General features: G+C 37.7%; 1 protein-coding gene and 1 pseudogene across 1 annotated transcript in view; both read right to left on the bottom strand.

Moving 5' to 3' along the window:
* The window catches only part of UHRF1BP1L (UHRF1 binding protein 1-like), a 45,358-nt gene extending 33,906 nt beyond the window's left edge, over nt 1-11,452 (bottom strand). Inside the window, exons 1-8 of the mRNA XM_015567585.1 lie at nt 11,403-11,452; nt 8,501-8,663; nt 7,090-7,128; nt 6,079-6,170; nt 4,711-4,900; nt 4,028-4,168; nt 2,995-3,165; nt 2,056-2,236 (exon numbers count right to left, since the gene is read on the bottom strand). Coding sequence (XP_015423071.1) covers nt 2,056-2,236; nt 2,995-3,165; nt 4,028-4,168; nt 4,711-4,900; nt 6,079-6,170; nt 7,090-7,128; nt 8,501-8,663; nt 11,403-11,452 — 1,027 coding nt within the window. The remainder of the gene's footprint in view (nt 1-2,055; nt 2,237-2,994; nt 3,166-4,027; nt 4,169-4,710; nt 4,901-6,078; nt 6,171-7,089; nt 7,129-8,500; nt 8,664-11,402) is intronic.
* LOC102760266 lies at nt 1,191-1,918 on the bottom strand (annotated as a pseudogene).
* Nucleotides 11,453-13,681: the final 2,229 nt, after the last annotated feature.

Here is a 13,681-nt window from a genome sequence, read left to right as displayed (position 1 = left end):
CTGCCCAGGCATCCCAGCGGCACCCCCACCCTGATCTGGGACTCCCTTCAGGGCACACCAGCCAGCCCCCACCCATGCACCAGCCATATAATAAAAGGGTAATATGCAAATTGACCCTAACAGCAGAATGACTGGGAATGACTGGTCACTATGACACACACTGACCACCAGGAGCAGACGCTCAATGCAGGAGCTGCCCCTTGGTGGTCAGTGCGCTCCCACAGGGGGAGCTCTGCTCAGCCACAAGCCAGGCTGATGGCTGCCAGTAAAGCAGTGGTGGTGGGAGCCTCTCTCGCCTCCTCAGCATCACTAAGGATGTCCAATTACAGCTTAGGCCTATTCCCTGCTGGCAAGTGGGCATCCCCCGAGGGCTGCCGGGCTGCCAGAGGGATGTCTGACTACCAGCTTAGGCCCAATTCCCCGGGGAGCAGGCCTAAGCCAGCAGGTGGTCATCCCCCGAGGGTTCCCAATCTGCGAGAGGGCACAGGCCGGGCTGAAGGACCCCCACCCCAAATGCACAAATTTTTGTGCACCAGGCCTCTAGTTCAAAATTATAAAAAAGTTAATTCACAGGTAAGTCTAATATTTCATTCTCCTCCAAGGATGTCATCTACTAAGTCTTCGATTTTATTTAAACTTAATTTTATTAGCATTGATAGCTAACAATTATGCTGAAATACTAAATACTAAAGCAAAATAACATTTCATACCAATATGTAATGTTTGTTTATTTTTTAATTAAAATATTGTATTTACTTAGAGGCATACAGAATGTCAACAAAACAGCTGCAACTGTTTTTTCAATTACAGAGTGACATTCAGTTACAAAACAACCATTATTTCATATTAGCAGCATCAGAGACAACTGAAGATGAAAACATTACCATCCCCACATAAACTAAGTTGTGCTGAGCACCAAGAACCTGCTTTAAATGTCCATGCTAATTTACAACCCCCATAGTGTATAGCAGGCAAGGTTAGTGGCTACTGAAAATACCACCAAGATGGGGCCTATCTAACGTCACATTCAGTAGTATGTTAACTATATATATAAAAAAAGACTCTGTACAGTTTAAAAACAAATCTTACTCAACCTTACATTTCAATTTTTTTTCTCTAAAATGAGTGAGTTGTGTACTGGGCAATTAACTACTTTATAGACAAGAAAAAAAACCTGTGCTAGAACCAACTTATTCATCATCATCATCTTCTCCTTCTTTCTCCTGATCATCATCCTCTTTACCTCCCTCCTCTTCCTTCTTTTTCTTGCTTTTGCAGCCGTGATGACACCCTTCTATGCCACATCAGGCTCTCCCCATAGCTGGGTATGCAGCAATTTCCTTTCCATATTTCTCCTTCAGCTTAGCAGCCTTCTTTTCATCAGGCTGCTTGTCATCTGCAGCAGTGTGAATCCATATCTCTCCTAGCTTTTTTGCAGCATCACCAAAGGATAGGCGAGAATGCTCATTTTACTTTGATTTTTGGGTGATATTCACAAAACAAGAAAAAAGCTGAAGAAGGTGGCCTCTTGGGTGCATCGAGATCCTTGAACTTCTTTTCTTTCCCCTTTAGGAGGGCCGTAAGTTTTCATTTCTCTGTCATTAACAGGTCTTGTCCACCTTTGCCATGTCTGCAAATTTTCCTTTCTCTTTAGCAGACATGGTTTTCTACCTCTCTGAGCACTTCTTAGAAAACTCTTGAAAAGGTGACTGAAGCGCCTGGAAGTTTCTCCTTGTGCTTCTCCCGGCAAGTTTGCACAAAGAAAGCATACAATGACATTTTGACTCTCAGCTTCTTAGGATCTCCTTTTCCTCAGCAAGCACAGTCACCCAGTGCCCGCCAACTCCCACCTGCCCAAGTGTGTTTCTATGGAGCTCAAAGTACTACAATCTACAATGTTTAGCATTACACCTTTCATGCATGTATCTCTTATGAATGATAAAGTTATGACTAGTTATCTTATGTACATACTACATAATAAACATGATAAACAACCCATTTTTATAGTAAATTCTAGGAAAACCAACATAGTTTAAAATAAGCAGCTTTAGTTACCTTTTTCTTTAGCATGAATATCATCACATATGTGTAGGTCTAGATGAGAAATCACTAAATGATGGGAAGTTTCTTTGACATCGAAGTCATTGAACAGTTTCACGATTGCATCATTTAGATCAGGAGCATTTGAAGCCTGGGGTGACTTCACTTGCTGCGTAGATGGGGCTGCTGTGGAGCTCTAAAAGGTTCAATACTGCCTTAGCACTGCAGGTTAAACACTTGCAATTCCCACACAAGAAAATATAAGTATTCTTAGGAATAGCGATAAAAAATAAGCTAATATATTTTCTTTTGTATCAACTATACACAATTTGAATATGAACCCAATATGTTTTGGTAAATAATTGAATAGTTATATTCACATATTTGCAGCCTTTCTTGTCTTAGAAAACATACTTATTAACTACTAAAGGCAGTTTATTTATTTATTTGATTATTATTAGTTCTATCTATTAAAGAGAAAAGAAATGTGAGCCCTGTATATATCAACTGTATACACTATTATATATCTTGTAGAAATTAATCATTTCTTTGTAAAAGCACTTGTGTAAGTGCTCTAGTGCCTCTTATAAGATGTGGTGTGTCTTTGAACTTGGATATATAAAGAAGCTAGAAAGCAGAAGAGACATAAGAGATTTTAAGTTCAAAGTCCTTTCTCCCCCAAGAGAAAAAACACAGAATAGTGAAGTGTATAGATATATGTGTACCTCTAATAGCCTAAAACAATTCTGCATACATATTCTGATGCTATATTAGCCTTAGAACTGTACATGAAACACCAATGGATGTTTCTCTCTCACATCAATGTTTCTCTTTCTCTCCCTTCTTCTCTCTCTATTATAATCTATTTCACATAAACAAAACAACTACCATTCTAATTTTTAAACCATTTACAGGAAAAGTAGAGTTTTCGTTCCTGTTAACTTAATAGCATACCTGTGTAGGTTCAGAAGCCATACTCTTCCTTTGGTCTGTTGATTTTTCTATTGCTTCACTAAGAGATTTTGCATATTGTACCATAGCCTTCAACTGAGAATCCGTTAAAACCCATAACAAGTCATCCAATATTAGAACTAACTTTGTTGCAATGACGTTGCAGTCCTTTAACTGTCAAAAAAAATTGATTCATAAAATGAAGCCAAGAAGTAGAACTTATAATGTACTTTTATTTTTTAATTTAATTTTTGAGTAGAAATATGGATCCTCCGTTATTCATCAAATATTTAATGAGTTTCAAAAGTATGGAAAGAATATTTCTTAGTATAAGCAATACAGTAGTAAAAAAAAGACTGACAAATTCCTGTACCTAAATAGGTAAAAGCTATATAGGTACGAGTACCTAAATAATTTAATTTTGCATTTAAAGGTAATAAATCATTTAATTACCTATTTTAATTCTAGTATAAAAAAGGGCATTAAAATTCATTAAAAACTAAAATGCTATTTTAACCACATATTCTAAAAAAATTCTTTTCCAACTTAATTTAGTATAGTAATTTATGTCCAGTGATGCAAAACATGTTATTGAGACTTCAAGCCATTGTTAAAATAAGTCATTACTCTGTCATTAGATTTCATCATAATCCATAGCGGACTTTCAACTACTTACATCTTTTAGTACCAATCTTCCCTATTTATCTTAGTTACCAGTCAATATCTTAATAACCTTCAAAAGCTAGTAGTTTTGATTACTATTTACTTGCTCTTGAGCGATTCAATAGGAGAAATAAAATGTTAAAACTGTTAATACTCAACAGTTATTTGGCAACTGAGAAATCTATTCAATCATAAGAAACAAAAATCTAAATATTAAATCCAGAGGACTGAAAAATGTTATTATAGTAGGTTTCTTCAAATATTGGTTTAGGAAATATATTTTATTTTGCATTCTTTTAATATGCCAATATTCTGCTTAAAAATTATTTTAATAGCTATCACATGAATCACAAAGGAAACCCTGTTAACTTACTCTTCTTTTAAGTGTAACTCTGATTTTTGATTGGTTGGTTATTAATCGAACAGGAGCGCACATAATTTCAAGATGTGAACTTTGGGTAGCATCTGCCTCTATTCGAATCATCTGCCAATTTATTTCTTTAAATGTCAAAACCTAAAGAGAACACAGAGATTGGCTTCACTTATACAAAACAGAATGCGAAAAATGTAGATAAAAAAAAAAAATAGAAATGTATCTTCACTAATTTTCATGACATTCTAGATAGTCACTATGATTTTATTTTTTGAAATTGTATACTTCCAGCAAATTCAATAATACATCTTCATAATTATAGTCCTCATCTGTAAAGCTGTTAATATTTTTATTCTAAGTAATTTAATTTTACTATAAAGTACAAAGATCATTTGAATCACAGGACCAAGAATTTAAATGATATATTTTAGTTTGGTAAATGTAAACTTCAATTCTGAGTAGCTGTGAAGTTAAAATAGATTAGCTCTGAGTTGAAAGATTACTATAAAGATATTAAAATATGCATATTTAATAATAAGTAAGATTAAAACAGAGATATAGTTAAAAAGCAAATCCAGTAGTATATGAATCTAAGTTACCATAAGAAGTAATTATTTTAAACATCCTCTTTTATTTATCAGTGACTAAAATAATTTTTAAGCCAACAACAAAAAAATCTTTACCTCTCCTCTCTGTGGATCTTGAATACGAGTAAATCTTAAATCTCCATGCTCCCAGTTTGCATTCACGCTATAGATCCGCAGCTGGGAAAGTTCAAAGGATGCATTGAAGGCTTTTGCTCCAATGCGGATGACAATAGAATTTACAGAAACAGTGATTCCCTCAACTACTTTTTCAGCAAAGCTGTATTCACTGGAAAACAAAATATAATGTGCTAAAGCGAAAAAATCATTTAAAAAGTTATCTGTTAATATTCTCAAACATGTACACAAACTATCATATTTATTCATTTTGGCTTAAAAGAACAAATTTTTGTTAAAACAATAGCCTAGCCTGGTCACATGTAAGTTATAAAAATGCTCTTCTCAAAATGATAAAAAGATTTTTTAAATTGGAGGTTATTTCCTAAGTTAAATTATTACTATCTCAAAAATTATCAGTTCAGACAGCAGGCATCTATAACAAGTAAGGATGACACAAAGAAGGATGAAGGAACCAGTGAAATATAATTTCATCATTTCAGAATAAGGTTAAAAAAGTTTACATTCTCTAATTCAATTCAGCAAATACTTATTGAACATCTACTATATGAACAACACTGTGACATAAGGAAAACTAAAATATAGTCATGGCATTGTAGGGCTCACAAGTTACTTGGGGAGGAAATAAAACACCCTAGTAACTAAAACATGAGGCAATCTATAATTGTTTTTTAAAAGGGGAATCATCAGTACATTTGGTAGAGGAAGAAATTGCATATAACCAATGAGTAAAACGAAAACTTTTCTGATAAAACGAAGTCTCAAAATTATAGGCTTTTATCTATCAAAATCCAATTTGCGAGCATTCTTTACTTAATGAATTTTATAATAATCCAAAAGGTCTAAAAAATTTTAGGCATCAATTTAACTCTTAAGAATCATAAAAACGCCTTTGATGCATAGAATAAATGATATCCACCTGATTTATAGAATGCCTAAGCTGTGCTACTTTCATTTTCTGCTACTGCTCTGCCTTTGGTTGATCGCTACTATTTAAATATCAAGAAAAACAAGATGAATAAAAGAGGCTAAAATCAATTCTGCTACTTTTGTAATGTATATACTAAAACTGTACAATGTGTGATGGAAAAGGTGACTGAAATAGAGACTGTCTGAGGTTAGTGGATTTTATTTTATGTTCCCTTACTACAAATAATAGAGATGACTATCGGTAAAAATCAGGGAGAAAAGGAAAACACAAAACAATGAATGCACAAATCAACCAATGATTCAACCAATGGAACAACAAATTAACAAGGGAAAAGAACAGAGATGACTCTAGGAAAGAATTCCCTTTGCCAGTCATACAGATTAATGGAAATAGCTTACCTCTGTCCTGAAGCAGTTGCAATTGGTGATGGGCCATTAGGATTTCGTGGTTCTTCACATGTACTCATTTCCATTATTACTTTATCTAAGGACTAATAAAAATGCATTAAAACTGTAAGCAATTAGGTATTTTATTTTATGTATATTATAAAAATTCTAGTGGCCCGGTGCACGTAATCTGTGCACATTAAAAGGGAATTAATTAGAGGAAATATTTTAATATTGCTATTTGCCCTTTCTCTAAAAATAGAAGTGTCAGAGATTAAAGAAAATTAGTAAAATGTGTAAGAAAGTCTTCCTCCTGTCAGTCTGGGGTGCGCCGCAGGACCCAGAGTCAAGTCCCGGCACACCTGTGCACACGGAGAAATCACTTGAGACCCAGACCCGCCAGCCCCACCCCCACTGAGCAAGACCCAGAGCCAGCCGACCGCACACCTGTCAAGCCCTCCCTCCCCTGCAGTGTCAGGTCAGCGCTGGGTGGGGATGCACAGGCAGTGTTATGTTAGCACTGCGCAGGCCTCCGCAGACCTCCACCAGGGGCCGCCCCCGGGCCAGGCTGAGCCGCACAGAGGCCCTCCTGGTGATAGCAGTCCCTGCCCACCCACTTCTGCTATGCATGCCGCCTGCTGAGCGGTCGTGACATGACAGCATCACAGATAATTTTAATGTTCCTCTATTATTAGTATAGATTTAAGACTATATCCTCTTTCATTTCTTCATGAGCTAAGTAAACATTAAGTGAACAGAGTCATTTTAAGTGCCTCTCTAAAGGCCTAAAGAGACTAGTATCAAAACAGAAAACAATGCATTCAATCCTTTCTCAAGGCACTTACTATATGGTGGGAAAATTGTGTGTTTTATAGGAGTGTAACAAAAAACCAGTTAGAAGTAGTCATATACTGCTAAGAAAATCATATTTTATACAAGTGCAATTTCTAATCCTAGAGTGTGTTAATATTAAAAGTTAGATGCTTAGATAAATGTTTATTTTGGAAGCAATTCAGAACTCACCAAACAGATGGGATGTGTTTTCAGTTTTGTCCATGGGATCTGAAAAAAAGAAGTTTCTTTCTTTAAAATAAATCATTAAAAAAGATGTAAAACAGTAACCAACACAGTTTCTTTCTTTATATAGTGACAGATATACCAAATTGTATCAGATGACTTCTTTCTTAAATTGCAAAATAATAAAACGAGCAATTCATTCATACTCTTAAAATTAGATGTGCCTATATTACATAAAAGACTACTCATATGTTTGGTCATCATTTTAAATAAAAATTTCAGGTTGCCTTAAATATCTTCTTTTCCCAGCCCTTAAAATACATTTTAATTTCATAATTTAGTTAAGACTTCCCAGTAAGGCATAATCAGTGTTTTGTTCACTTAACAATTTTTTATATTCTACAATTCTGACCAATCTTTTTATAGATATTCAAGATAAATACAGAAGTGAGGCCATTGCTATAAAATGTAGGCAATGTCAAATAAATATTATTCAAACATAGCCTGCATTAAAATACAACGTCATTGAAGATATTTTTGTTTAAGGAGGTTAAAAGAAAAAATTAAAGGAGATTATCTTTTTTCCTACAATCTTCTCTTTGGTGCCCAATTTTAATTTTATGAAACAAATTAGCATTTACTATTTCCACGAGCAGACTTTAAAACTAGGCCTAGTCTTTAAGATCAAAAAGTGATATGACATTAGTGTCAAAGTAAGTAGAAATAAGTTTTAATTAGTAGTAAAAATTAACAAAAGACAACTTTAAAATCCTCAAAATAAGAAACAAATGAGAAAAAGAGACTAAACTTCAAATAAAAATATACAGATTAAGACAACTTATCAGTCCTCATGTCTTCATTTAAAATAAAGTGTTTACTTATCACAAATTTAAACTGTCACATTTGACAAATCCTATAAAAACTTTGAATATTTTACTAATAAATTCCCAATAATTTTATTTAAATTATATTAAATGTTTTAACAATTAGAATCTATAATTTAGTAATTAATATATTAGTATATGACTAAATTCAGAAGGCACATATTCATGTAATTATTTAGACTAGGGAGTGGGGAACATCTCACCGGTGGGCTGTGTAGTAAGGCACGCAAAATCATTTGGTCTGGCCCTGCCAAGGCATTAGGGGTGAGTTAACTAAATGTTTGACCAAATATAGCAGGCTAATTTCTGATCATTTTGTATGACCCTCAAATAATGTTATAAATATGTAAATGGCCCTTGGCAGAAAAAAGTTCCCCACTCCTGATTTAGACAAAGGTATTTGTCTTTTTAAATTATGTTAATAAAAATGCTTCTTTATAGAATTATCTAAAACAAAGTATTTATTTTAAAATATAGAGATGAAATAAAAAATAAAAAACAGAAAATGCTTTTCACACAAATCAAAATCTCACCCTAATAGATGCCTTATTACAAAAAACTTTGTTGATAGCAAGCCATGTTGGCAAATCCAACATATTCTGGAGCACCTCTTCATCCAACTCCAAATTCTTCAGTTCACCTTCTCCTTTAAGAGTACTTAGATTTATCTTGTCAGGAGATAAATTTTTAGTAAATCTGAAAAAGAATATATATTGACATTTAGTTTATCATCAGTTATGGTAGAGTCATTCTTGCAAATATACAGAGCATTAAAAATGTAATAGCAGCACTAAGAAACCCAAAACTGTGTGACAGCCTCAACTTTAATCCATGTTTTTCAACATGGTTTTATTTTTTGTTTTCATCTCTGTTGTCCGTAGCTCTAGGTTTTCTAAAAGTACTAGAAAACCTAGTACTTTTGTCATACATTTAAATCATATTCCCGTATGTAATCAAGCTCTGGTTCTCACTGTCTTCCAAATTTATGAGTATTTACTGAGTATCCATTGTTTCCCAGGCACTATGAAAGGCAGTGCATATCACATTTTGTTCACTTTGCTATACACTACATCACAAGAGGGGATATTCCTATTCTACTAACCAACCTACAAGGAAGGTTAGGAAAAATGAGACCGTTTAGAAGTAGGAACAGCAGTGGTAATTACCACCATCCCTTTTCTTTTTTTCTAATTTATTTTTTAAATAATTTTTCATTTTCAACTACAGTTGATATACAATATTATATTAGTTTCAGATGTGCAACCCAGTGACTAGATATTTATATAACTTATAAACTGATCACCCTGATAAATCTAGTACCCATCTGACACCGTACATAGTTATTAAAAAATGCCGAAACCGGTTTGGCTTAGTGGATAGAGCGTCGGCCTGCGGACTGAAAGGTCCCAGGTTCGATTCGGTCAAGGGCATGTACCTTGGTTGCGGGCACATCCCCAGTGGGGAGTGTGCAGGAGGCAGCTGATCGATGTTTCTTCTCTCTCATCGATGTTTCTCTCTATCTCTCTCCTTTCCTCTCTGTAAAAACTCAATAAAATATATTTTTTAAAAAAATTATTGACTATATTCCCTATGCTGTAATTTACAAGACAGGCCGTTTGTATGGAAAATCCACTGGAAACAGCATGGGTGGACCAGCAAGTTGGATGGGGTGGGGGAATCAGTATTAGTCAGATTAATGGAAACTCAAATATGGCTCCCATCTGCTGGCTCTGTGGGGGGAGGGCTCAGCAAAGAAACAATGGGCTCTGCCAGCACTTCTGTAGGTGGGGGAGAAAGCTACAATGTCCCTGGTGCTTTTGGAGCTACTGCCCCAGCACTAGTGCTCAGAGCAAGTGAGTACAAGTAAGTCCACATTAGCACTCCTTTTATTTTTATTGATTGATTAATTTTAGGGAAATAGGAAAAGAAAGAAACGTCAATTTGTTGTTCCACTTATTTATGCATTAATTGGCTAATTCTTATATGCCCTGACTGGGGATCACCCTGACAGGGTGATCACTTTATAGGTTACATAAAGTTTGGCATTTCAGGCCCACACTCTAACCAACTGAGCTCCCCGGCCAGGGCTGGCACTCCTTTTAAAATCATCCAGTGCTTCCCAGCTTTAGAAACTGACCCAGATCATTCTAGGGATAAATTATAGTACACACTAGAAGCCCAGTGCATGACATTCCTACACTGGGGCAGCAGGGAAGGGTCCCTCAGCCCAGCCTGCGCCCTCTTGCAGTACAGGACTCCTCAGGGGATGTCTGCCTGCCAGCTTAGAAGCCGGGAGTGAAATATCCCTCTCGCAGTCCAGGGCTCTCGCAGTCCACGCTCCTCACCACCCACCTACAGAGGAGGCAGGAGAGGCTCCCGCCACCACTGCTGCACTTTCCAGCCGTGAGCCCGGCTTCTGGCTGAGTGGCGCTCCCTAGCTGAGTGGCACTCTCCGTGGGAGTGCACTGACCACCAGGGGGCAGCTCCTGAGCTGAGTGTCTGTCCCCGGGTGGTCAGTGCACATCATAGCAACCAGTCGTCTGCCATTCGGTCATTTTGCATATTAGGGTTTTATTATATAGACTAGAGTCCCGGTGCACAAAATTTTGTGCACCGGGACTCTAGTCTATATAATAAAACCCTAATATGCAAAATGACCGAATGGCAGACGACTGGTTGCTATGATGTGCACTGACCACCCGGGGACAGACACTCAGCTCAGGAGCTGCCCCCTGGTGGTCAGTGTGTGTCATAGTGACCAGTGATGCCCAGTCTTTCTGCTGTTAGGGTCAGTTTGCATATTACCCTTTTACTATATACGATAGAGGCCTGGTGCACGGGTGGGGGCCGGCTGGTTTGCCCTGAATCAGGTGTCCTGGATCAGGGTGGGGGTCATCTGAGACCACGGCATGCTGAAAGCAGGTATCTGGGGTTTGTTTAGCTTCTATAATTGAAACTTTGTTGCCGTCACTGGTGCTCCCAGCTCTGAGGCTGTGGCTGGCTGAAAGCAGGTATCTGGGGTTTGTTTGGCTTCTATACCTGAAAGTTTGTTGCTTTTGGAGCTGTTGCTTTCAGAGCTTAGAGCAGGCTGCGGCAGGCGGGGAACCTTGGAGCAAGCAAGCATCACTGGAGCAAGCAAGCATCCTGCTCGCTTTAGCTGCATGGCTGCCGGCCACCCTCTTTGTTGGCAGTTAATTTGCATATCTCGCTGATTAGCCAATGGGAAGCGTAGTGGAGGTACGGTCAATTACCCTTTTGTCTTTTATTAGATAGGATTATATAGGATATTTTGTTCTGAAAGGTCTCTGAAGTAGGGACTTATGCAACTCTATTTAGCAAACGATGTTGGTGTTCTCTGTGTGAGACTCGAGTTTACTGTGTACACCAGGCTCTTTGTTGGCATGCACTACTACTTCATCTAACTCCCAAAATTACCCATTAGGGTCAATACTACTTTTATCCCCACTTTTTACATGAATAAACATAATGCATAACTTATTTTCCTAATGTCACAAGTAAATGATAATAACAGTAATAACAATAAATTTCACACATTTTAAAGTACTTTCATATACATTACTTATTGCTTAAAGCAACTCTAAAATATATAAAATTGCTAATTTCACACAGCAATTACTTTTTTAAAGTGAAACTACATACAAAATTTACTGGCTAACAAGAGTTACTAGCTAGTCTTTTACCTTTTCCTGAAATTAAGTGAAGTAGCAAAATGTACCAGGTTTTCACATGTTGTACACATCAACAAGAGTATCAATCAACTAGAGGCCCGGTACATGAAAATTGTGCACTGGGGGAGGCGGGGTGGGGAGGAATTCAGGGGGTCAGTCCCCTCCTCCAGCCTGCACCCTCTCGCAGTCTGGGAGCCCCTAGGAGATGTCCGACTGACAGCTTAGGCCTGCTCCCTATAGTGGGCCTAAGCTGTCAGTCGGACTATCCTTAGCGCTGCCACGGAGGCACCCACCGCTGCACTTGTCAGCCATGAGCCTGGCTTCTAGCTGAGCAGCTCTCCGCCTGTGGGAGTGCACTAACCACCGGGGACAGCTCCTGCATTGAGTGCCTGCCCCCTGGTGGTCAGTGTGTGTCACAGCAACCAGTCGTTCTGCCTTCGGGCTGAAACTGGCTCTCTGACATCCCCCAAGGGGTCCCAGATTGCAAGAGGGCACAAGCCAGGCCAAGGGACCCCTCTGGTACATGATTGGGGCAGGGGAGGGACATGGGAGGTTGGCCAGCCGGGGAGAAGCTGCGGGAGGGCTCCAGGGTGTGTTCAGCCCGTCTTGCTCAGTCCCAATCAGCCAGACCCCAGCAGTAAGCTAACCTACTGATTGGAGCATCTGCCCCCTGCTGGTCAGTGCACGTCATAGTGACTTGTCGACCAGTCAACTGTCTGCTCCCTAGTGGTCAGTGCACATCATAGCAAGCAGTTGAGCAGCCTTAGCATATCATTAGCATATTACACTTTGGTTGAATGGCCAACTAGATGACCGGACACAGTATATTAGGCGTTTATTATATAGAATATGCACATGCTTCTCCATTTATGCTAAACCAGAATTCTTGAGCCATATTTTATTTATATTCATATCTTCTCATGGAATGTCAACTGAGAAATACAAAGTTCATATCTAACCCATATTTGACCAATAATGCTGGGTTATAATACTTAACTATCAATCATGCTTAGTTTAATACTATGAAGTTTCCTGATAGCCCACCATTCCTAATTATATAGAAATGACCTACCACTTCCTTAAGGCAGGACATTAGAGTTAGAAGGGAACATTCGATAAGAACTAATTGAGGATTCACCATTCAGACACATACAGTGGCAAGCAGAACACTCAAGGTTCCTACTTTTCTGCAGGTTTCAGTTTAGCTGGAAAGAGGGAAGATCAAATAGTATATCTGAGAGAACATACGGTAGGGGGTCTTAATCCAGAGCTTCTTTGAAACAAGAAATTTTGAGTTGACATCTAAAGGATGAGTAGTAGACACCCACTACAGAAGGAAAAGAAGGTGGCAGGGCAAGAAAGAGTATTCCAAGCAGAGGAAATAAAGCATCTAAAAGTTCTGAGGCAGGAGGGAGGGTGGTATAAAACAGAACAAACAAAAGATCAGCATCTGGGATGTAGCAAGAAGGACAGGACAGAAGATAAATCTAGAAGAACAAAGAGGAGTCCAATAATCCAAGGCCCTGACCATTTTGTTCATTGACTCATTCATTCAATTAATTTTAATTGATACAGCAGGTCCTCAAATAATGTCATTCTGTTAGAACACTGATGAGACACCACAGGAACTTAAGTCTTATTTATATTCATTAGCCTATGAAAAATTGGTTTCATTATACATTCTTTTGCCACAGTTCCAAGAACCTGTTGACAACATTAAGTGAGGTCTTACTGTTCCTATAATTTAATAGGCACTGAGAATTTTAACAATTAACACTACCCACCCACTGTCCTCATCCATAGGTGCACGATTTTTGTCCAATCTCTTCCTGCATCTCCCACACCCCTTTCCCCCCAAGAATAGTCAGTCCATTCCCTTTCTATGTCCCTGATTCTATTATAATCACCAGTTCATTCTGTTCATCAGATTTTTTTTTTTTAAATGTATTTTATTGATTTTTTTACAGAGAGGAAGGGAGAGGGATAGATAGTTAGAAACATCAATGAGAGAGAAACATCGATCAG

This window comes from Myotis davidii, unplaced genomic scaffold (genome assembly GCF_000327345.1).
Source record: "Myotis davidii unplaced genomic scaffold, ASM32734v1 scaffold120, whole genome shotgun sequence".
Classification (NCBI taxonomy): domain Eukaryota; kingdom Metazoa; phylum Chordata; class Mammalia; order Chiroptera; family Vespertilionidae; genus Myotis; species Myotis davidii.
Note: the sequence above shows the minus strand (reverse complement) of the source record. Positions and strands in the feature narration are given on the sequence as shown.